General features: G+C 33.4%; 1 protein-coding gene across 1 annotated transcript; it reads left to right on the top strand.

Moving 5' to 3' along the window:
- LOC143223037 (uncharacterized) lies at positions 1-25525 on the top strand. Its single transcript, XM_076450412.1, has 3 exons — positions 1-361; positions 4523-5240; positions 22061-25525. Exons 2-3 carry the CDS (start codon positions 4848-4850, stop codon positions 22271-22273), a joined length of 606 nt encoding a protein of 201 aa, XP_076306527.1. The 5' UTR covers positions 1-361; positions 4523-4847; the 3' UTR covers positions 22274-25525.
- Positions 25526-25951: the final 426 nt, after the last annotated feature.

The raw sequence follows: 25951 nt of genomic DNA, 5'->3' as shown, positions 1-25951 counted from the left end.
TAACAACAAGCACGTGACATTCTTTGGTGTACAGTTCCTGTCAAGTTGAGAAATCTACGATGAAAGTAAATGAAAACTTTATCTCACAAAGGTATGACCGAGGAGTGGTGAGTGGCATGCAGGCACGCGCATTTCTGAAGTAAAGTTCAGGGTTTCTAATGGGCGGTGGTACTTGAGTGTTGAGGCCTGGTCAGCTGAGGCCTGTAATTAGAGAAGATCCTCAACTGCAGCGACTGTTAGAAGCCCAACGGTTACAGCTGATCAGCGTGTTGGGTGAAGCAGTGAGCGGACGATATTGAGACGGATGAATGGGCTAGGCCTGTTTAAACAGTGGGCTTGCCATCTCAGTAGGCCTAACGTGGTATGTGTAAGACACTTATATGGAGATTACAATTTCCTAAGCATAAACAGCGAGTATTTCTTATATAAGAAACATGGGTTTGAGTTAAGTAAACGACTAAATAAAGAAAAATGTGTTCAAACTCGTTAAAGATTTTTGTTTGTTCTACTTCTGTCTTGATTGTCCAAATGACTTTGTGTTAATCTGCTTGCTCCCACACAAAATAACAGCGCGTAATTACTATAAGGGTTTTAAATATTGAGTGTATCAGATGTATATATATGTTATTTTATAAACTCTTCTATACATAATCGTTACGAAAATATGTAATGTGTGATGGGTTAATTTTGTTTATGAATGATGTTTGTAACCAAGCGCATAATTTCGCTTCGTAGACTGAGCACTAGTCTTCACTTACAACAAATAACTTTTATGAGATGTACCTATGTTAAAGAGGAAAATATTTTGATTTGTATTAGTTTGCAGTTCACATAATAATAAAGCGATATTTAGTTACCAAGTTTCGCTTTGTGTTCTTTACGATCGTAGTATAGGTACTACATACATCATACTTGAAACAGACATAATTATTGTTTCGAATGAATAAAACAACTGTGAATTCCATAGAATATTAACAAGTTGTTTTATTTACTAAACGTTTCGCTTTTACGTCCTTCCCATGAACATTTAATTTCTGTAGTGAACCTTGTTACTTAAATTAATACCGCTGTATTCTAATAATTAAACCACACAGAAGAGAATACCATGCAATGTTCATTCCTGTTGTTAGAGAGACTGTTTAGAATTCCTAAAAGAGCCGATGATTTCTGATATAAAAACAAATTAAGGAATAACTTCTTAGAGAAAAATATGAACAAATGTAATGAATGATCCTTCCCTTCAATTTAACTAAATTTCGTACAGGTAGTAACTTATTTACATTAACTAATTTTATTAATCGTTCCGGCTTAGGCTTCCTCTTTTACTATCGTTTCGTGAGCGGTTTAATTCTTAGAATACAATGACCTTAATTTGAGTGAGGTAATTCATTACAGAAACGTATGCTCCTAAGAAAGACGTAAAGCCAAATCGTTGAGCAAATAAAACATGTTATGGAGTTCATGGTCGTTTCATTTATATAAATTGGTATAATAATAAAATGATAAAAGATTATATCTTGGATGAAGTAAACATGAACAAGTGATTATATGTATCAATAATATATATGTATATGCTACCTGTATTATGAAAAGATAAGTTGTAAAAACAAAACCTTTTTAAAAGTAACTCATGAGCTCTCATATTTAGTAGACTTGTAAAAACGTATCATACTAGGTGTACAACTTTAAACTGATGCTTCATTTGAACTTATTCTTTGTAAGATATTGACCTTAATTTTATATTTATTTATTTTGAAGCAGCTAACTTTGTTAAGACTGAAAATATCATACTAACAGCAAGACTGCATTGTTTAAAAACAATTACCTTTGTTAGAAGCTGGAACTACGTTAGCAATTCTAACAGTGTACTGTCGTAAGTAAAACTTAAGGCTGTACATTTATAATTAAACTTTTTTCTACCAACTGTTATCGAAGCATCATATTGAAGAGAAGCTGGCATTATATCCTAAAGTGCGTTGGGTTAAAAATAAACAGTTTAACCCATTGTTCTTCGAAGGACAGCCCAGTGTATCATCACAATATTCGTTAACTATCCACTTGTACTGTCCCCCATTTCTAATAATCTGACAAGATAGTGCCGGTGTAACAGCTCTTATTATTTAAAGTAGTGGTCTACGGGTCTAAGACAAAGTCTTCACTCAGGGCTAACTGAAAAATACTAGAGATACAAAAGGACGTGAGCGGTCAGGCATGCGGATGTTGTGGGTCAACGTATTCCTGGCCTTTAGAGCCACACTTGGCTTGGGCGAGGGCTGCTTAGATCGAGGAACGAGCCGCGTGCTTCATCTGATACTGCTCTCAACCCTCCCTGTCTGTCTGCCTTGGTTAGCTCCTTAATTAAGCCACGTACCCTCTGGTCACTCTGAAGGAGGTCCGTGGGCGAGGAATCTAGTTCAGAAAGACCAGTTATAGGGAGAGCGATGTAGGTGTGCTTCTCATGCATAAACACCTGCTTGACTGTGACATGACCGCCAGCGCCCCTGCAGAGCGATGTAAAATGATAGACGGAAGTAGTACAGAATCATCACAGTTAGTTTTCGACAGCTCATACGTGGATGAGCTCTTTTGACCCCTATTCATTTAGTTCATCCTACATGTTCCTTAACAGTAGCTTTGAGTCCATTGTCTATTAAGACTTATCACAGCAATATTAAGAAAAAGTTTGCTATAATAGGTCAAACCGTGTTTAACAGAGGTATTGTCAAGATAGTAGCTGTTTTTGTATAAGCTTCTGTTAAGACGCCGCTTCCAATTTATTGCTAGAGATAATATGCTTAGATATAATTTAGATACAAGAACTAGTCGTCAGTGAACTTTGACTTCGAAAACTTGCTATGCATTTAATGGTTGATGTCACTCAACAATCATAATTAACATTCTTAGTCTCTCTTTGGTAAATCGCACGTATCGAGTGGTGCCTAGCGTCGACACTGAATTATATAGTTCTGTAAATAGCTTTAGGAATTTCTGGGTGTTCTTTTGTCTCCCGATGGTACAGCGGTAAGTCTACGGATTTACAACGCTAAAATCAGAGGTTCGATTCCCCTCTCTGGATACAGCAGATAGCCCGATGTATTATTTGCTATAAGAAAACACACAAACTTATTTGTGTTTTTTCATACACATTTTAACTTCGTAGCAAATTTTGCCAAACAAATAAATGTTAACAACAAATTACCCAGAAACTTGAAGCAATAAGTCAGATCTTTTTTTCTCCTGGTTATGGTTAGCCAAACGTGGTCGTCTTCTGTTACTTAGCTCGAAATTATTTTGAGATAGGCTTAGAAAACGTTATTTAAATTATCTTCTGAATTTTGTTCTAAAGATCCAAATGCACGTCTCTGGTAAATGAACAAGTACTGTAAGCATTTGAAATAACTGTCAAGCTTCCAATGTACCAAACTTAGCTTCATTATTCCCTTCGTTTAGTTTCACCGTAGTAACACTAATTAACAAAAGTTTTGTAATAATTTTGTTCAACATATTGAAGACTTTCGGGAACTTTTTGAAACAAAATTCTTGAACAAAAAAAGTTGAAAAATGAAACTTGAATACGTCTACAGTAATTATATATAAATAAATATTAATAACTAAGAAACTTTTTTTATCTTTTTACAAAAAAAAGTATATACATTAAACTTAGTTTTCCTTATTTATTTTGGCATATACATCAGTTTCAGGTGAATCGATTTGCATTTTATTGAAGTTTTTGGAGATCTCTTTTTAAACCCTGAAGATTTTATAAGGGATACTACTTTTCCGTAATTAATAAGTAAAGCTGTCAAGACGTATTTAGTTTTATAGAAATAAGTCAGATCTATTTTTTGAAATTCATGCCACAAAAACTGGGATTAAATATATTTGTCTGTTCAGCGTGACACATACATTTCTTTTAAGTAAATCTATAACTGTATAAAGATTTGCTTAATTTAGTTTGTTTGTCTGTAACTAAGTACAAAACTACACAGTGGGCTCTTTGCAATCCGGGTTATAAATCCACATACATATCGGTGAGTCATTGGACAGCAGACTTAAATAAGTCATGGAAAATAGATTTATGTGAAATGTTCACACATACAGGTTATTAAAAGAGATGAAACAATTGGTGTAACTACGTACGTTTTTAACAAGTTGTAATTGATGAAAATGTTCAATTTTATTTTAAGAAAATGCTGAATTGAGTCAGTAGTATGATAAATATTTACTTAGAACATTTAATTCATCATTCACACTAGCAACAACTTGTTGTTAGCGTAAACACACTTAATATTTATTCATTATATAGCTATAAATAAAAAACAAAAGAGACATTCTAGACAACAGTTTATTATAAAAGTATACCTGTTACCAGTTATACTAGATCATTTCCTTATCGACTTTCACTTGTACTTAAAAAGATTTAGAATGACATTTCACATTAACTGACTTTAGAAACCATTTTTAACTTCAATTTCTGATCAACATCTTTATTTTCCAAATGTAATTTTGTTTTGTTTCTCAGCTTTAGTTTTGTTCAACCTAATGGGATAGCCCGACCTTTTGAAACTCATCTATACAAAAGCGGAATTTCTCCACTTCTGGGAAGAACTTCGGAACCATCAGACAACAACAGTAGAAAATTAGAAGGCCACCACAAGTTATCTCCTGTCCTTGGAGAGAACCGTACAGTTTCCTTCAGTTTCGGCGATTTTTCATCTTCACAGACCCTTCTAAACTTAGTTCGAACTGCCAGTGCGCAGAGTGCTTCTCAGCTGGAAAACTATCTTCGAGGGGCAAATAAGAGACCACTTGAGTCAGAGAATAAATCTGATCCTTTAGATCTAACGATGGGAACAACAAAGCGCCCTCGTTTGGACACCACTGATACATTACCGCATCGTTCTCGACTGTATTCGCCTATTTCACAAAACATTAGTGATATTATTGGCTGTATAAAAACAGAAACAGAATCGTTTACAAGTAATCACAATGATCCTGTGTCAAAGGTCAGCGTCCGAAAAACTCCAAGTTGGTCGAACTTGTTGGACGAAAAAATATCCAAATCCGAGAATTCACCTGTTCGGACCTCGCCCAAATCTTCTGATAAAGTTCGTTGTCCTTCCTTTTGTACCGACAAATCTTGTTCAAACAAGTCAAATGCTAGTGAGGTTGCACTGTGGACTATTGATGACGTTGTGAGGTTTGTGACGTCAGTTGAATCTTGTGCCGAATATGCTGAAGTAAGTATATGTTCAAAAGTGTAATTATTTGTTGCATGTGATATTAAAAGAGTCTCGGGTAAAACTAAAATTATTTTCTTTTCTTTGTTAAGTGTCAAGAGTTCGTTCCAGTGAAACCGTCTTTAAGTCGTTGAAAATATTCTTTATAACTATATACAAAACAGGTTTAACACCAAATAAATGGTTAGCTACTTGATGAGCCGATAAAACAATAACATGTACACAAGTCATCAGTAGATCATTATAGGTCTACTGATGACTAGGAGAACGATTCCTTATGACTTTCATTATGCGGGTTATGTGACCATGACAACAAAGACATTCGTCACTCATTGATTTTAAAGTTTCACATATCGTTTGCAATAAAAACTTAATGTTCGATTTTGTTTTGAAAATATATAATGTTTAGTTACATTCTTATGCTGTAATAGAGACAAATGTTTTATGTTTCGTATCTTTTCTCAGCTGCGAGAAACTTATTGGACAGTGGTAAAGTTCCAACATACAATACTAAAATCCGGAACTCGATTTTGAGTTGTCTTTCTAGGGTAAAAGTTCCATGCATTTTTCCACGTCATTACGAAGTAAGCAAGCGTATACAGCAAATAGGGAAAAGGCTTAGCTAATCGGTGGTTAATAGTGTGAATTAGGGTATTAGAAGTCTTGTCTAAGCATCCCAAGGGTAAACAAAAGGGGTGGGTACAGAGGTGGGATTGCAAAACAAGTATTTGAGGACAAAATTACATGGGTCAAGACATTAATGCTTCGATACCTTACTGATAAACAGAGCTGATGAATAGTAAAATTTACCACATTTCCTTGGACTCACCAGACAGTCCAAGTTTTAACTCTCAAAGCGTAATTCACTTGATGTTTTCAGTGCTATATAGGATGTAACGCTTAGAGCTTAAGATATAACCGTACTGGTTGTAAGGATTAGAGTTGATGCTAATTTTATTTTCATGTATATTGTATGTCTCATTTCAGTTACTCTAGGTATTCTTCTGTTCTCGAGTATTCGATTCCAGGATTTCACTTCCCTTCCTGTTTACATATACAAAATACGCTTTTTTGACTCAGTTGTAAATATTACAACAAAGAATAAATTAGGGAAAACTAGAGTTGTATTAATCTATATTATAGTAGTATTTTAGAATATAATTGAGTTTTCGAAAGTAAGTAAGTTTATAAAATAATCTAAAATGTGAGAAAATGAACTAGACCTTTTCTTTAAAGTAAAAGAAATAACTTTTTAAATTTGAAATTGTGTATATTATACAATTGCCTATTATACGTTTGTGTTTTAATACAAGGTTCAAAACACATTCTAAAATTATTACGAAACTTAACATTTTTTTAAAGAAAGTGCTATTCAGATTTAAGGTTTGCTTTGATTGTTTGTCAGGAAATATAAGTTGACCCAACCATTTCACATTTGGCTATGGTTTTCATACATGTATACATGTAGCCATTACAATTGAAACACTAACTTCAAGAAATAATTTTATGTAACCACCACCAGCAGTTTGTTTTAAGTAGTGTGCAATTTTCATGTTATTTTTTGTTTCTTTGAAAGCACCAAAATTCGGGCTCGATTCCTGAGACATCGTAAATAGCCCATCGCGTAATTTTGCACAAAAACCTTCTACAACTAGTTGGAATTAAGAGAATGGTACTTTTAGGTTAGACTGTCTCAAATGTTTCGTTTTTTAATCTTTTTTTAAATTCTCTTTTCATTGCTCGGGACTAGATATCATAGACAGTTTATCCCTGGACTCAGCAGACAGCTCGATGTGGCTTTGCTCTAAGAAAACAAACACAGTTTATCCCCCTTCTGTGTATGTCTTTATGTCTTGTGATACCTTTCCTATAAGACACATTTCACCTTTCTCACACAGTTAAGAATACTACTGCTAGACAAAACACGTTTACTGAATATATGAGAGATAACAGAATGCACCTCACATATAAGATCAGGAGAAGATTATCGGAAGCAGAGCTTTTACTGTTCACAGAAGTGAACGTATCTGTACAAACTTTTATAGCCCAGCCCGTGCATATGAAAGTAACACACAGATATACACAAACTTAGTATGCTGGAACTTCAAGTATACTTGTGTGCATTCATTACCACTTGTATTGTATTGTCAGAAGACAGCATAAAGTTAATTTACTCTTGTTAAAAAACAGTATTACAATTTAAAATGGATTGGATGATGTGTTCATTAGAGCTTTAAATGCAATCTTTTAACATTAGTGTTTTCATTTATGAAAAAAAAACTTTATATCATCAGTTTGATATTATTAGACGCTGAACTACAGATTAAAAACCATTAGAATTTTTATTTAAATATTTTTGTGTGTGACGTTACTATTTTTACCAGTTTCAAAATAGTTGTGGAAGCAACTAGCTACTTCGAATATAATCTATTCAGTATACGCCAACAAGTAAATCCAAGTAACCATGTAATAATATCGTACAGGATAAGCTTTTGTTTTTGAATACTAATAAGTAGAGGGATTATAAGTAACTGACAGACTATTTTGTTTTATCTGATAGGATATTGGTCAATGTTTAATATATGTACGTTTGAATCCGTTAATTAAGAAATTAAGTGAAAAAAAAATGGATTAATTTAAATATTTTGGGTATTTAAGAAATATTTTAAGAAAAGATATATATTACTATGGAGTTATGCAGTTATACTTAACGTAACGCTCATATTTTAGAAATAATCATTCTATCCCAATACAAATGCAAAAACTTTCACATTTTAACTATATTATAATGTTGATTCTATTTTGATTTGTAACTGCAGTCGTCAGACGTGTTAGTAACGCAAGAGAAAAAGAGAAAAGAAACTCTTGACTATATCATAATTTCTGGAAGCCGAACTTTAAGCTTATTACCTACATAATAAAAGGTCGTAACCCAAAGCCACCGAAGATGCGATTCGAACCGGTAGCTCCGAAACTAGTCGTGTTTTTCCCAGCCCTTAGACGGGACGGTACACTAAAGTAGTTTTTCTTTGACCGTGAGATTCTGTGGCAGGACTACAAAAAGATGATAGTACAGAATTCCGTGAGAAACGCAGTGTTATACCTGGCCTCTCGACTTACGCAAGTACATCTGTAGGGTATATTTTTGACACGTGTTTTAGTGCACGTTTATCACATCTGTATCAAAACGGGCTGGGCGTGGCCGAGTGGTTAGCATGCAGAGAATATGAATCTGATGATTTTTGGTTTAGCATGATTCCTAGTAAAACGCGCCTTTCATATTGGGACCGCGAGTTCACAATAAAAGTGAAACTCACATTCTACTCTTTGATCAGGCAAGAGTAGATTAAAAGTTGGCGGTTAGTACTATTAGCTAGCTCTCGTCCCTCTGATTTATTAGTTTAAAATAAGGGGTGCTATGCGCAGATAGCTTTTGAGTAGGTTTATACGAAAACCTTATGCCATTTGTATCAAGACTTTTCCAAAAAAAGTTTTTTTTTACAGGGGAATACGTCCTCTGACCTACAAAAAGTATCAAGTCACATACTTTAGGCCCAGCATGGCCAAGCGTGTTAAGGCGTGCGACTCGTAATCTGAGGGTCCGGGTTCGCATCCCCGTCGCACCAGACCTGCTCGCCCTTTCAGCCATGGGGGCGTTATAATGTGACGGTCAATCCCATTGTTCATTGGTAAAAGAGTAGCCCAAGAGTTGGCGGTGGGTGGTGATGACTAGCTGCCTTCCCTCTAGTCTCACACTGCTAAATTAGGGACGGCTAGCACAGATAGCCCTCGTGTAGCTTTGCGCGAAATTCAAAACAAACTAACGACGGATCACTGCTTGGTTACAAATCCGGGAACAGAGCCTAATTGTTGAACTTTAAATCGAGATATATTGTGAATATTAGAATTTGTACCTAACTATTTCTGACTGCACTTTCTCTGGATCGAAATCTAGCGAGCAACGCATACTCAGTCTGCATACAGACTTAAACAGGAAGTATGATATTAGAAATCACCAGCTAGCTTCGAGCTGTAAGTTACGATCTTTATCCATTTTATGGAATAGTTCCTCTCAATGATAGCTGTCATACAGAAATTGGTGACAATAAGTTGTCAGCGAGATGTCTATTAAATGTTAGACACAAACAATTATGACACAGTCGTGAGAGATTTCTTAAGAAGGGCACGCACCGAATGAGTCAATTTTTCTTTCAGCGTTTGAGCAGATGAATTACAAATTACGTACTCTGAAACCTCTTGTACTCATTCAATGATAGTAAGCTCGGAGTTCTTTCCCATGTTTTAAGGTACGCGTATGCGCATAGCTACCGAATACAATTATAGTTGTCTCGAGCATGCGTGATCGTTCAAAGAGACTATTTGTCCACCCCCGCCTTTTTTTTCTTCTCTTGATATCTTTGGAAGGTCATCACTGTATAATCTGAGTGAGTGACCTATCTCTGTGTGAAACCAGTAGCAGTGAAACAAGAAATGTTTTCTTTTTTAAGATGCCTTAGGGCTGTAGAGGCGAAATCCAACATATTGTAGTACCTATCTCCGGAAGAGAAATTAACAGACATGTTATTTGCTGACATGAGTCATTTTAAAAGAGAGAAGATGTGTTCTTCTACGTCTGTAACCACTGACCCATGACGCTTGGAAACATACACTGTTTCGTGCTTTTTGGCACCAGATCCTGGTTGGAAATGAAGAGAAACGACCCCACATACATGTAATGAATCTAAACTAGTGAAATTATCGGTGTATGAAGTAAAAATCCAACGCGAAACTATATTCTTTTTTTCAAACTGCTTTATCTAGCAGCTGAATAGAGCGAGATGATCAGCTGAGTGGCGAGGTCTCCGGACTTACGGAAGACTTAGAACGTTAAAACAAAACTAGAAGGGCATTATCCCTGGGTACATTGGCCTCACCCTGTAATTGTAAAGGAAACAGGTAATTTGAATAAATACTTTTAATAGTGGATCTGTGATTGTTTTATATTCGTCAGGGTTCTCATTCCTGGAACACACCCCAGAATATCTCCAGTCCTATAAACTTAAGTTACCCTGTTTCAAGTACATTAAAATGTGGTATCATTCCTCTAGTGTAATCTACAAAGATACTTCATCAGTGTAGGACGTCGTTTCACATTAAAATCGCTTTAAGTTATTCGCACTATCTGCCCATCCTTTTCATAAGAAATATTAAAAATATTCTGTCTATGATTCTTTAGAAATTATACCCTCAAATAAGTAACACCAACATGAAAACCTCTATACATTTACCAGTAAAATAACTTTTGAAAATTAAATTATGTTGAAATGTAATGCTGCGACTTTTTATAGTTCTAACTTCAGTAATGTAAGTTTGAAAGATACAACAGTCTTCGCCAATTAGTTATTTTTAAAGCTATGGCAAATATACAGCAGAGAGAGATTGAGCATCATCACTAAACTATGTAGAAATATCCTTTACCCTCTTTAATATTCTGTGTTATGCCATCAAACAGACAGTAATTGTATAGTAATGTATTGATCAACGACGTACCTTGAAGCACGTTCGTTTTTATCTAATCGTTTATCGAAATATCTTCTACACTAAAACACTGTGATAGCGTCTTTCATGACACGCGCTGACAAGCGTATCTGATTTTTCATTGAAGAAAAAGACTTTAAATGGTTGCTCGTGAATGGATATATCATATTAATTCTTCAGTTTTCGAATGTTTTCATCTTTTATATCCTACATAAAGAATAAATAGCGATTCTTAAACTGTTTTTTCAATACTGATATAATAACTTTCCAATGAAACAAAGCATTTAGAATCTTCAGAAATTTAACAGTTTTTTTCCTGACCAGTTTAGGAAATATTATCGAAACTATTAAATGACGAGCAACATACTTATCTCACATAATTGGATACATAATTCTGTGTCGTACTAAATAAACTCGACCGAAAATGACTCGCATTTCAGTTAAATTTCGTCTATCCAGACTGGTTCCCCCAGCAGTTTTATCACTCAGTAGTTCTAGAGGAAGCTCACACCTTTTCATTGAACTTTTTAAAAATAACGCTATTTGTTTGTTTATTGTTCCTAGCGCAATTCTTATCTTTATTCTGCATTAAAAAAAAAAACTGATAGAAGTGGCAGCGGGTGATCTTATTTAGTTCTGCATGCTGTACATCCGGGAATTTCAAGAGGATTGTAGCTTAGTATTACAGTCACGGCGCGGCTACGTGTGGTTTAAAAGTATTGTTTACGTGAATACGTGAGGACAAGAAGCAATGGATAAGGCCGTGTGAATAAACAATGATTTATTTCTTTTTCCTACAATACAGGATATTTATACCACCGTAACTGTAGCAATTGTCCTGGGTCAACAATCGCTGGTGTGGGTTCTGGCTCCATTGCAGATTCTGTTTATGTTCCCCTTCACGATCCAAAGTAGTTAAGCTAAGTTACATACTGTTTAGGAATTTATATGTGCCTTTTTGTATGTTGGGAACTGAAATGCATATGTTTTGGTTGTTTGTTTTTTGTTTTGTTTTTTGTTGACTCTACCCGTAATTGTTCATGGTGTGGTGTTGAACAGGTGGTAGGGTGTTGTAAGCCCTCTTGCAGTATACACGGTTGGAAATGATCTATTACTGGCTACAAACAGCCAGTTGCAGGAAAACAGTGGGGTGTTTCGAAGAAATTTACTTTATAACTGAAAGACGATCAACTGTGGCCTTGACCATGAAAAGAAAAAAGACAGCATGGCAGTTCTCGAAGTGTTGTTAGTTATTTCATTGGATTTTTTGTTTATTATTATTTGTAGGTCGCCTTTAACAACGACAACTGTCGATGATTTAAAATCAGAGCAGAGATAAAACTGAAGGTTGGGTGATCTAAATCTTCTCATTATTCAAGTAACGCCCTAGGCAACGAACAAATAGTCCAACCAGGGAGAGAAGAGAGCCGGTTCTCTTAGAAACAAACTGCTAGCCCTAACATTAGGCGTACGAAAAAATCTTGTTCCATTAACCAATTCCTGGAGTGTTTGTTGTATGGAACGTGCCGCGTGCATTGACCTGCGTGTAATAAGCCCCTGCACGCGCGAATTAATGTACAAGAACAATAAGATCATAAATCATGATCTATGTCTACAGTAGTGGCCACGAAAGTAGGCTGAAAAAAAAATTTTATTCATCATTGTTCTTTATTAATTTTTTTTAGAAAGTTTTATTTATGTGCAAGGGAACAGCGTTATTCCTCTTTTCTATTGTTCGCTCTGAAGTTTTAGCTTTTAAAGGATATTTCGTTACTTTCAAAGATAAAGAATAGCAGACATCACCAAGTAAATCATACATTATATTCTTCATAAGTTCCGCTCATATTTTGCTAATTTTCAAGAAAATTAACTTTAAATAAATGCTGTTTATATAGACATCTCGTGGTGTAGAAACTAGACAATAACCTCTAGATAGATCATTTTATTCACTGACACCTGGATTAAAATCTTGAATTACGGAACTGTGTGTAAAATAGTATTATCGTGTACGACAAATACGGTAAGATTATCATGTTCTATATTAGAGCGGAAACTAATTATACAGAGTGTTCGGAAAGTCACTGTGCTGTTATATATTTGTTAACAGACATGTTTCAATAGAGAATACAGGAGGTAAATATGAATGACAATTATAAACAATGCTGAAAGTGAACCCCGTTGGCACCAATACAGGCCTAGATCCTTCTTATTTTGTTTCTGAACACCGCTATCAGTTGCTGGCTTGAAATAGACTGAATAAAATATGATTACAAAACTGCACAGTGACTTTCCGAATACCCTGTATTATATTTTAATGAACTATAAGGCAGTTCTCAGAAAGAGGTTCATACTGCCACATACCGGTGGGTGTGATTAAAAAGCATATCAGGAGTTCACTGAAAAAACTTCTTGCAACGATTATGGAACATTTAAAAATCATTTTAGTGGATTAGAGATCAGAAGTTACACCTGATATTAGTCATGAGTACATTTAATTGGGTTTGTTTGTTTTATTTAGTGGTACAGGTTCAAAACGCGAAGTTCGTTCGAATTTAATTTAGCTGAAAAATATCTTTCGGAAATGTTTATCGTATTAAACAAAAATTGCGATATGACTGACTGCATTACCCATGACAAAATCAGGTTGACGTGAGTTAAAAAGCATAAAGCCTTGACTTTCAGAATTTTTTTTTTTTTTTTTGAAATGCCAGACATAAACGAAAATTTATTTCGAAGCACATCAGGGAATATTCCAGTTTATTATTCCTGTTTCTCAAAATGTTTTCCAAACTAATTTAAAAACAACTGATTTTTTCAAAAACAAGTGAATTGCATTCCTTAACTTAATTTCTTTAATTTAAAGAAACTAAAATTTAATTTTAAAATTGCATTAATGTTCTAAACATATCCCGCAAAGTTAACTTCCACGACGTTGATATCACTTTTAAAATACTTCCTATACAAATGTTGTGCAGTTTCCGAACATACATGAAAATAGCAGCTTTTATTTAATCAGTTTCAAGGTGCATACCTAGAATGAGAGAGAGGAAGAAAGAAACATTTTCAGCTTTTTTCTAACTATTGCAGTAGAAACTTTGTGTGTTTCTATGATATTACAAAAATAAAATGTAAAAGAAAAGGTAAAATGGAACCGGTTTGGTGATCTTAAGCAGTCACTCCTCAGCAGGTAAGCATGAAAAAACTATTGTTTATGTGCTTGGTAAAACTATAAAAAACAATAACATTAAATTTAGAAACTACTGTTTATGTACTTGGTAAAACTATGAAAAACAAGAATACTGAATTTAGAAACTATTGTTTATGTACTTGGTAAAACTACAAAAAAACAATAATATTGAATTTAAAAACTATTGTTTATGTACTTGGTAAAACTATAAAAACAAGAATATTGAATTTAGAAACAACTGTTTATGTACTTGATAAAACTATAAAAAACAATAATATTGAATTTAGAAACTATTGTTTATGTACTTGGTAAAACTATAAAAACAAGAATATTGAATTTAGAAACTATTGTTTATGTACTTGGTAAAACTATAAAAACAATAATACTGAATTTACAAACTATTGTTTATGTACTTGGTAAAACTATAAAAAACAATAATATTGAATTTAGAAACTATTGTTTATGTACTTGGTAAAACTATAAAAACAAGAATATTGAATTTAGAAACAATTGTTCATGTACTTGATAAAACTATAAAAACAATAATATTAAATTTAGAAACTACTGTTTATGTACTTGGTAAAACTATGAAAAACAAGAATACTGAATTTAGAAACTATTGTTTATGTACTTGGTAAAACTACAAAAAAACAATAATATTGAATTTAAAAACTATTGTTTATGTACTTGGTAAAACTATAAAAACAAGAATATTGAATTTAGAAATAACTGTTTATGTACTTGATAAAACTATAAAAAACAATAATATTGAATTTAGAAACTATTGTTTATGTACTTGGTAAAACTATAAAAACAAGAATATTGAATTTAGAAACTATTGTTTATGTACTTGGTAAAACTATAAAAACAATAATACTGAATTTACAAACTATTGTTTATGTACTTGGTAAAACTATAAAAAACAATAATATTGAATTTACAAACTATTGTTTATGTACTTGGTAAAACTATAAAAACAAGAATATTGAATTTAGAAACAATTGTTCATGTACTTGATAAAACTATAAAAACAATAATATTGAATTTAGAAACTATTGTTTATGTACTGGGTAAAACTATAAAAAACAAGAATATTGAATTTAGAAACTATTTTTATATATTTGGTAAAACTATAAAAAACAAGAATGCTAAATTTAGAAACTATTGTTTATGTACTTGGTAAAACTATAAAAACAAGAATATTGAATCCAGAAACTTTTGTTTATATACTTGATAAAACTATTCATTCATTCATTCACCACTCGATTCCATCAAGGAACATAGGGCCGCAATCGCTTGCGGATTCTTCAACAGGTATTTAAGTGAGTAGGTTGTTAGCCCACTGCACTGATAAAACTATAAAACACAAGAATATTGAATTTAGAAAAAATAATAGCTGAAACGTTAAGAAAACAACCCTTAGTATAATACTGTATTCTCAGTACTTAAACTATGTTGAATTTAGGCATTAGTTTTTAGTTTTCTCTCATATATTAACACTATTATTCCTAAATTTATTACTGTTAATTTCATTGAACCTTCACCTCATAAATCAAACCATTAATGTACTTGAAAAACGTAGTATATGTTGTTGATTAAGAAAGGTTTTAGGTGCTTTTGATTCAGATTGTTTCACAGCACACCTCTGGCTTTATGTACATTAAAATGTTTTCAAATGTTTTTCACAAAGTTCAAATGAACAAGTTTTTGTTTTTTTTTTTGAATTTCGCACAAAGCTACTCGAGGGCTATCTGTGCTAGCCGTCCCTAATTTAGCGGTGTAAGACTAGAAGGAAGACAGTTAGTCATCACCACCCACCGCCAACTTCTGGGCTACTCTTTTACCAACGAATAGTGGGATTCACCGTCACATTATAACGCCCTCACGGCTGGGAGGGCGAACATGTTTGGTGCGACTGGGATTCGAATCCGCGACCCTTGGATTACAAGTCGAACGCCTTAACACACTTGGCCATGCCGGGCCCTCAATTGAACAAACTTTCTTAAAAATTATAGAATTGTGTTTTCCTTATTTTTTTGCATAAGCATAAATTAAAATTATATCCTAACTCCATTACTTTTGAATGAACTAATAAACATGGTACAGACTTCATTCGGTAATTTAGCGAATCTAACTAGATATACAAAAAGCAAATTTAGAATTTCCGCTGCATAACAACCATGTCATCATCCTACCCAACTCCCCATTTTCTTTTGATTTTGTAGAAACCCATTAAACCATGTGAATTTTAGGAGATTTATACAACCTTTAAGACTCACATTGAATTAGCCATATTCGCGGTACGCACGAAGGCACAGCAAAGCGACCAAAGGTTGCAAGATTTGTCACAGTTCACGGAACTTCAAAGACAATCAGAGGAAATTTGGACACTGATTTACACAATCGGAAATGTTTTCGACTCGAACTTAAAGTAAATATGGGAAGTGCGCTCGAGGTCACATACTTTCACAAAATTATTTTGTAATTCACATTTCCGCTTTTACGAAGAAAATACACGTAAAGATCGAGCAAAATTATGTTATTTTTGTTTGTTAGTTTTTTTACTCCCACTGATAGATATATCATCATGCCTGAAGTTAATGTTGCATGCTGCTCGATTCCGCTATTTTTTTCAGAAGCGCCCTCCTGTGACCAAGGTGAGCTCCCGTCTGAAGGAGCGTTTATTATTTCATGCGTGCAATGTGAAATCTTTACTATAAAGTACACCGCAAACTACTGCTATACTCAGTAGGCTCACAGTTCGCACTAAGACATGTTATCAACTCATATTATTAATGTTCTAGCTCCAATCATATTGTACTTTTTCTGTTCTGTTACACTTTAGTAGACGAATTACGTAGGCCTAATCGATAACTTGCATAATAAGTGTTTGATAAAATAATAATAATAAACCAAAAATTATAAAATACTAACCCAAATGAAAAAGAAAATCTTTTCTACTAACTAACTATTATGTCGTGAGGATGTAAATCTTTCAATTTTATCGAGAAAAAAACGTTACCAGTTTTGTTTACACACGTATAATGGCCTTTTAGCAACAGAAATAATGTACTCGGAACATCGTTCAGGTTTTTCCGTCGTACCAATGCATTAAAAACCATGTTCAGAGTACTTTGGATCACATGACTCAAATGTCAAACTCAAAGTTAACATTAAGCTGATGATTTATAATAACATAGTGCTAGTGCAGCAGTTGAAACTGAAAGACTGAAGCTAGTAACAGTAATAGCTACTAATTAAAACCAAACATGTGTGCGAGGGGGGATTCGATCGAACCCCCTGTTTTTATAATATTAAAATTTTCTACCTCTAAGTGGGTTCATGTAAAAGTTCAGCATCTACTGGCTGAATAATGACAGGAGAATGAAATGTGCTACTATGTTATTTCAGTACGTATATGATTGACTATGACTAAAATAATTAATATACTATTGTTGTACAGAGTTATTTAAAACCAGTAATATAATTTAACAGTTAATAACAACTCTGTATGTAGATAGTACAGTACTTTATTATAATAAAACATACATATTTATGATAATTAAGTATAGTTTATGTTAACTAAGTATAGTTCACCGTAAAGTGTTACAACATAATGATGATTTGTTGAACTTTCATTGGATGTTTGTTGATTTTATGTGAATAGCCATATAGTTGTTTAAAACTATATTTCATGCGAAACTGATTCCAGATTTAATCTCATATCACCCATTTTCAAGTTTTAATTTTTTTGGAAGGCATGTGCCCCAAACCCCCATAAAATCAGTATGCTCTGGCGTTTGATCCCAAATATTAGAACCCCATCCCTTCCAAACATTCTGCTTTCGGGCCTGATATACACAAACAAAATTAAGTTCACTAAGTTGCTATAATAACAATAATATTACTGCAAACGTCTATCTTAAAACGTGTGAAGATATGGCAGAAAGAAAGAGTTTGGAATAATCTGATGCAGCACGTTATTGGTAAATGTTTATGCAAGAGATGATCACGTTCATTGTGTTTCAAATCATTAGTTACTACTAATTGTAATGACAAAAATAACATTTGATTATATGTAACGTGATTACAGGATACCAATTTTATTGAAAATAGTGAAAATGTAGAATTTCCAAAATTTACTGAATCTATTTTTCTGCTTCATAATACATGCTCTTCACCGGATCCAAATCTCCAGCCTCAACAATTAGCTCTTTATTTATACCATTGCATCCGAAAGTTAAAAATGATTGTTCTGTTGATACAAAAATGGTGGGTGAAAACTGGTTATATTTTTTTATATGGAGAAATTTATTAAGTCTTGGGTATAAGACAGTATTTTTTTATTTAGTTACAAGTATCTAGGAGAGCCCTTATATTATACTTAGAATTTTTTTGCTAAAATAAAAACTGTGCAGCCTCTAGCTATTGAGTTCATCATAGGACACTCTGGATACAGGGGACCACATTGTGCTGGGTGTTGTTGCTAAATACTTACAGAGATGAAACAGAAAAAAAGAAACAATGCGACCTATCTTCTGGCATGCAGATCTGTCGATTGATAGGTCCAAGACTCAAGCCACGATATACCGATGTGCGCATACTGCACTTTCAGATGTGGGGGCGTTATAACATTAGAACCAGTCATGCTATTTAGTTAAGAGTAGCCTGGTAGATGATAAATGATGCTAACTGAATTCCCTCCTCCTCAACAGATCTAACTTAGGAGTAACTGAATGTGAACCTTTTGTATTTGATCTAACTATTCAGCCATGCTTCGCATGATGTGCTGCTCAAGCTAAAACACTAAATACGAATAGAAAGAGGAACTGTAAGTTTTATATCAGTTTGGATGAGGTATTCGAGAAAAGGTGTATTTCCTCGTAAGATGACTATTCATCACTAGGTACTAGTTGTACTCATCCATACGAATATAATAAATGCAAATACTTTCTATATATACGTATTAACACCTCAAAGCTGGGAGGAATAACATTAGACGAGACGACGATCAGATTCATCAGTTTCATACCAATCGATAAGTGTCATATCTCTCTTCCCTTGAATAGTAAACTGAATGAAATACCTCATAATATAATTATGGATATTGATTGATAGTCAATGTGGGTTTTACAACAAATAACTATCTGTATTCTGAGCTGTTATCACAAGAACCTATACGTTTTTAGCCCTTGAAGACCAGTTGAATTCAGCGATATTTTTTAAATTGATTGCTCAAAATAAGCTCTAATTTAGTGAACTACAAAACGCTAATAAAGAAATTAAATAGTATTCGTAATCAAACACGCATGATCACAAACTGAGTTACTTATTTTATTTCACAATTTTCAGACTTTATATCATCAAATATTGTAATTTTTTTAACATCACATAATATCTCAAATCATATGAACTATGTGTAACACAATAACAGCTAGAATATTTTGGTTTCTAAAGTTTTATATTTAACAATAAGATATGTGGCAGCATAGTAGAGCCTTTAAGTTTGTTAAATTGCATTCTGTCATGATTAATCATTTTATAATGAAAAAGACACTGTGCGTTATGCACATTCAGACTTAACAATTATTCGTACAAGTACATATATGTGAGTGTTCTATTGGGTTTCAGCTCTCAGTAGCGAAAAGGAGATTAAAAGTTACATCCTAAAACAAATAAAGTACACTCACTGTATACCCAGAATTCTTTAACCCTGTTATCACTAATTCTTATAACCTACATATCACGATTGTAATACATATAAGCTTTCCATCACCGTCACCTGTTGAGATACAAGGAGTTTCTAGTGAGGCTTTATCGCGTAAACTCTCATATAATGATGGATTAAGCGAATGACCGAAAGGTCGAAAACGTTTTCAAAGTAACGCAGATGCAGTAGCACTTAAGAAGAAAACGAACCCCCAAACAGTGGCTATAATTGCTGAGTTTACTAACCAAATGTACATCGACCTTTTCTTAAGCATCCCAGCCATTTGTCCTCTATAAAGAATCACGGCTAATTATAATAATTAGCTAGAAGAAAAGCACATTTTGCTAAACCTAGAAATTCATGGTTTGAATTTTGATCTTTAAAAAAGAAGAGAGAAATTAGTCGTGAGAATTTTGGCTTAAAAAAACGTTAATTATTAACCTAGCCACAATTCACGTTTTTGGTGAGGAAAATAAATTATAAAAAAAAAAAATCAGTTGGTTCGCTATATAATTAATTGTGACAGTATGTCACATGTTATCTAAACAGCTAACTATTTTAAGTTGTTTTTGGTGTGTAAAAACGATAAATCTAAACCAAGCAACTTGATGTAGAGAGTTTAAAGTATTTCTTCCTACCCCTATCCTCCATAAAAACTTAACTGCCCCTTTGGCATATGTTTATAAGATCCGGGAAAAATATAACGAAGAAACTAATTTTGTAAGTTACAATTAATTGTAGGTGACAATGTTGATTTTGTAACAGGGGAATAAGATGTCATAAGTTTGTGTGGTTGAAGTATATTTTGTTTAATCTTACAAATTGACTTTACAACCATCAGTCAAACACCTTTTTTATTAGATTGACGGAAAATCTAAGGGTTGTTGACTTACGTAAAACAGCTGTTATTAACCAACAATTAATTGTAGGAACATATATATATTGTTCTTACCTCACACTAACTACCTTCCCTCTTGTCCCTCAGTTCAAAATTACATAGTACCCCTGTTCGCGTAGCTTTGCACATGTTCTGAAACAAACAAATTAAGCCGAGAATTTCGAGTGGTACATCGGTCTCATCTGCTAATATCTAACCTCATAAATTATCGGAATATTTTATGTAGATATATATATATAATATGATGTTTACAAACGTTGTGAAATGAAACTGTTACTCCACTACGATTATCTTGAAGTTTACTGTTTATTCCAGATAGTTAACTCTTTAATTTTGTATTGTTTTTCTTAACTCAACGATTTATTAAAAACAACAGAATATTTATATCCTGATACTGCAGATAGAATGAAGACAATGCCTTTGCGTGCATTGTTTTCTCTTTGCGTTGATATGTGAATGTTATAGTAAGATATTTCATTGTTTTTTTTTTTTCAGAGAATTCAAGGTTTGCACACGTTCGTCCTAAAGTTTAGAATTGTAGGCTAGAAAAGACAAAGTCAGACCTTGGCATATATTTGTGTATGTGTGTGTGTGTGCTTTATAAAACCCACGCTGTGAAATTCGTATTTGTCGATTCTAAGAGAAAGCGCCCAGCATGGCCAAGCGTGTTAAGACGTTCGACTCGTAATCCAAGGGTCGAGGGTTCGAATCCCGGTCACACTAAACATGCTCGCCCTTTCAGCCGTGGGGGCGTTATAATTTGACGGTCAATCCCACTATTCGGTCGTAAAAGAGTAGCCCAAGAGTTGATGGTGAGTGGTGATGACTAGCTGCCTTCCCTCTAGTCTTACACTGCTAAATTAGAGACCGCCAGCCCAGATAGCCCTCGTGTAGCTTTGCGCTAAATTCAAAACAACCAAACAAACAAATCTAAGAGAAAGCTCTCCGATGGGATAAGTGTACATTATAGAAATCGTTAACGTCATTGAATTTGGTTATCTTTCAATATTTACTTAGTTTACATTTTAATGTGCCAATCACTGAATGTTATGAGCTTTATTAGTTATTATTTTGTTTTGTATATTTTAGCGCAATTCTACACAGTAGGCTAACTGTCTTCTGTCCACTACGAGGAACCAAACCCCATAGTTTAGAGTTGTAAGTTACCTCTGACCCAGTTGGAACTATTCTGTAATTTTATACGATTGTATTATGAAACAGTGAGTCAGCGCATGAACGTACTGTGATAACGATATTTCTAGAGAATGCCGAAACTTTACTAAATGATTCAGTGAATAAATTTCATCTGGGAAATAGAGTAATAAGTTAAACACTAAATGTTTATGGACAATGACATATTAATCGTCACGATGATTTTAATAATTACTAAATGCTTTTATAATTGTCCAAGTATAAAAAATAAACTTGTTTGAATTTATGTTATATTTTCAGTAATAAAATTTAAAGTTACTGTCTTCATTTTTTAGAAATTCCGAGAACACTCCATAGATGGCACCAGCTTACCACTTCTGAATGAAGACCATTTGACAACTTATCTAGGAATGAAACTTGGGCCTGCACTAAAACTACGATCAAAACTGGCGAAGAAAATAGGACATTGTGTAGTCTGTATGCATTGTATCCATTGCCATTTAGATGAATATGAAAAGCGGAACGATTTAACTACATCGGGAAAATAACTTCACCAATAGTGCCAGATGGGGGATTCCTACTGGTCTAAAAGACAATATTCATTAAAGCTCTCTAGCACTATAGATAAAACTGCAGAAATTATTGAGAGTGATGAATGATGAGTCACATGTTACAAATTTCACGACAATCAACAATTATTAATCAGTGTTTAAACATGTCAGTCTTCCAAACCAACCAGTCAATGGTATGTGACTTGTTTCAAAACTATAACACGGTGGTGGGATGTAACACCCAATTTGAAACTATTATGCTTTTGGTTACTGCCTCTGAGTGTTATGTGTTCAAAGAGCGTAAAAGACACGATAAATTTGAGAGGCGTTTATGCAGCATTCACGAGACAAATATTTATATTACGAACCTCCATAGATACATAAATCAGGAATGAAACATTTTTTTCCTTTAATTATATTCCAGCTGATAAAAACTGGTACCTTGAGGTGAATTTTAAAGTAATATCAAATGAAACAAAACCTACTTCTTTAATATTAGTTTGAAATTCGAAAATCGAAGTGAACAAAAATTTGGAACGTTCTGTAGTTACTTTTATATTCTTGCTTCAACAATTAATGTTGTTGAACTACTTTTATTATATATTAGCTATTGACATTGTTCATGTACGGTACAAATCTCACTGATGTATCTACAGGTGGCATAAAGTATGTGAAAAAATTAAATGTTGCAGTTTCATTTGATGAATATTAAAAGTTGACTTTAAAACCTCCAGACTTGAACAAGAAATAATACTTTAATAACTGCTTATTCTATAGCTATAAACATTGCCCTCTGAAAGTTGTTTTATAACAAATAATTTTCTTGATAATATAGTTTTGCAAAATTTCGTTTTCTTGAGATTTTCTCTATCAACATCACTTTATATTTTAATAAATTTAGAGAATGACTTATTTATAGATGCGCTACGACAACATAAGACTGTCTAAGCTTAAAATAGGTCTGACTCGTTTTACACCTAGTTGTTTATTATTATTGTTTAATGTTTTTACAGTTCATTTGTATGATATAAAAATGAAGGTATTTTATTATATTGCCTGACAAATGTGTTGGCACTGGCGTTGCATGTACAGTTGTAACATCAAACTATATGTCAAGGAATTAAAAGTACGATAGATTACTTGAGTTATTGAACTGGTTTCAGACAAGCTGACTGCTCATTGATCAAAATAGATTACAACTTTTAATGTGTTCATAATAATAAGGTTTTATATTACTGTGATATTGATTTTATTAAATTTTACTTATTCAAACTAAAATTGTAGCATAAAATGTGTGGTGAAACCAGAGGACTCAGTTTCTTTATATTTTATTTTGCCATATGGTAATTCTGTTTGTGGCGTCCTATAGTAATAAATATGTCATAACGTCAGTTTTATCTTTATTTTTCATCTTGATTTATTGAGAATGCCTAAGCCTTTTTTAAAGCTTTGAAATATATTTAAGTTGAAACGAAATATGTGTCAAGACTTTTATTACGAATCATGACAGGGCACCAAAATTAAGATTACTGATTTTTTGTAAATTAGTGTTCAGTTTTTTCAAACAAAAGGTTTTTTTCTGTGATTAAAATGTTCAGTCATTGATTGCAATGAGCACTTGGTGATGTATCACGGAAACATGTCAATATATTACGGATTATAGAAGTAGGCCTAACATGTAGAGATGTATTACAAAAACATGATAACACCGTATCGAGTGCAAAAATAGGCCTAACCTGTGTTAAGCGCACTTCGTGGTCATTAAGACTTTTATGGTTTTTTATGTCTAATGTATTTGGAAGTTTCCGCATTGTTCTGTTATAAAATATAAGTGGGAGATATAAACCAAAATTGGGTTCAAATTCTGGCAGAGCGCATGCGTATATTCGCAAGTAAGCTTTTCTTATTAATAAAGATTTGAAATCGGTGAATAGCACAGCCATAGGCATCGTTAGGTGCTGGAGCACGTGGCTCGTGCCACGATTCGATTTGGCAGTGTCCCGAATCTTTTACAAACCAAGCAATGCTGTATGTTAAGACAATGTAGTGTTAAAAATCACTTATCTTTATGCTTTGAATGTTTTGTTACAACCTGGCATAAAAAGTGTAAACTTTGTATTTTTAAGACGATTGTTAGCACTAGGGTCACAACAATTAATTTTAAAATTATTAGAATGTCTGTATAATATTAACATAGTACCACCGTCACTAAATCTAATTTATCTCTAACCTTACAAAAAGATAAGCCAACTTACTAAGATGCGAATAATTATAAACTTTATATAAAATATTTGTTCTATCTTCTAACATTTTCACTATCATATAGGGTTTTCTATGAGTTTGATATAGGCTTATTGCTAGACCGCTGTACGTGCCCCAAGTAAGAAGTAACACTGACAGATTGCATTAAGTTCCTTATAGAATTTTAAATACAATAATGTGTTTTTTTTCTGCAGTTTTCATATTCCACAATTTAACGTGGATTTAATTATATTTCATAATCAGAGGTGCGATTAACATAATCAAATCAGTACGTGCATTACCACAGCTATATTGTTTTCCCTCAAAATTTTAAGATCACTAATGGGTTAGCTGTGAATTTACAACGCTAAAACCCGGGGTAGACAGAGTACAGATAGTCTCTTGTATATCTTTGCACATACAAATAAATTTTAAAAATTAATCCTGTCTTGATTCCAGGCATGAGGCTTATAATATAAGTAAGCGCAAACAGATACATTTTATAAGTTCTTAAGTTTTTAATCAAAATATTTAAAACAAACTCGAATCTGAATAAACGGGTTGTTTTTAATTTTCCAATTAACTACACAAAACGTTAACATTATATGAAATCAGATATTATTGCATTTAGTAACAGGAATCGTGCTGAGTTTGTTTTATGCTTACCAAGATGTACCATTGCTCGCTTTACATGTAGAAGCTCCGGATATGTTTCCGTAGTCATGTAAGACATGGTGTTCCTGTGAGTTGATACTTTAATTAAACTTAAGGTATAATGTAGTTTCCAAAGATATTAGATTTTCGTACAAGTGTTAAAAATTCTATTAAAGATATGTGCAGAATTTTTGCACTCCTCATTGCCAGAATATAAATCAATGTTTTAATATATACATAAAGATACAAGTGATATTTAAATGTATTCCAAAGTGAAGATTTGATGCTGAATTTTATATATTGTATATTGTGTACAATGGGTTCAATTAAAATGGTTGTCTTTTTTTTTTTAAATTACTGAATGAACTTGTATTGTATATACAAACATATACTAGCTTACACATATATATTAATTCTGCTCAGAAATTACGTATACTAGTTGTCCTTAAATTATTACAGCTTTTGTTACTGAGGTGGTGTAATTCCTTCTTCCCAGGACTGAGTATTGTCCAGGTGTTAGCATGCCCAATTGGCGTAAAAAATCATGGGGGCGCTGTAAGAATGAGGATTTAGTTCGTTTTGAATTTCGCGCAAAACTACACGAAAGCTATCTGCGCTAGCCGTCCCTGATCTAGCAGTGTAAGACTAGATGGAAGGCAACTAGTCATCACCACCCACCGCCAACTCTTGGGCTACTCTTTTATTAATGAACAGTGGGATTGATCGTAATATTATAACGCCCCCACGGCTGAAAGAACGAGCATGTTTGGTGCGATAGGG

This window comes from Tachypleus tridentatus, chromosome 8, assembly GCF_004210375.1.
Source record: "Tachypleus tridentatus isolate NWPU-2018 chromosome 8, ASM421037v1, whole genome shotgun sequence".
Classification (NCBI taxonomy): Eukaryota; Metazoa; Arthropoda; class Merostomata; order Xiphosura; family Limulidae; genus Tachypleus; species Tachypleus tridentatus.
This window is presented reverse-complemented; position numbering and strand designations above follow the sequence as displayed.

Bases quoted from the DNA above. Each gene is read 5' to 3' on its own strand.
- LOC143223037 (XM_076450412.1), top strand. From the start codon at position 4,848: ATGGGAACAACAAAGCGCCCTCGTTTGGACACCACTGATACATTACCG. The intron at 5,241-22,060 runs GTAAGTATATGT...TTCATTTTTTAG, and splicing joins CTTGTGCCGAATATGCTGAA to AAATTCCGAGAACACTCCAT.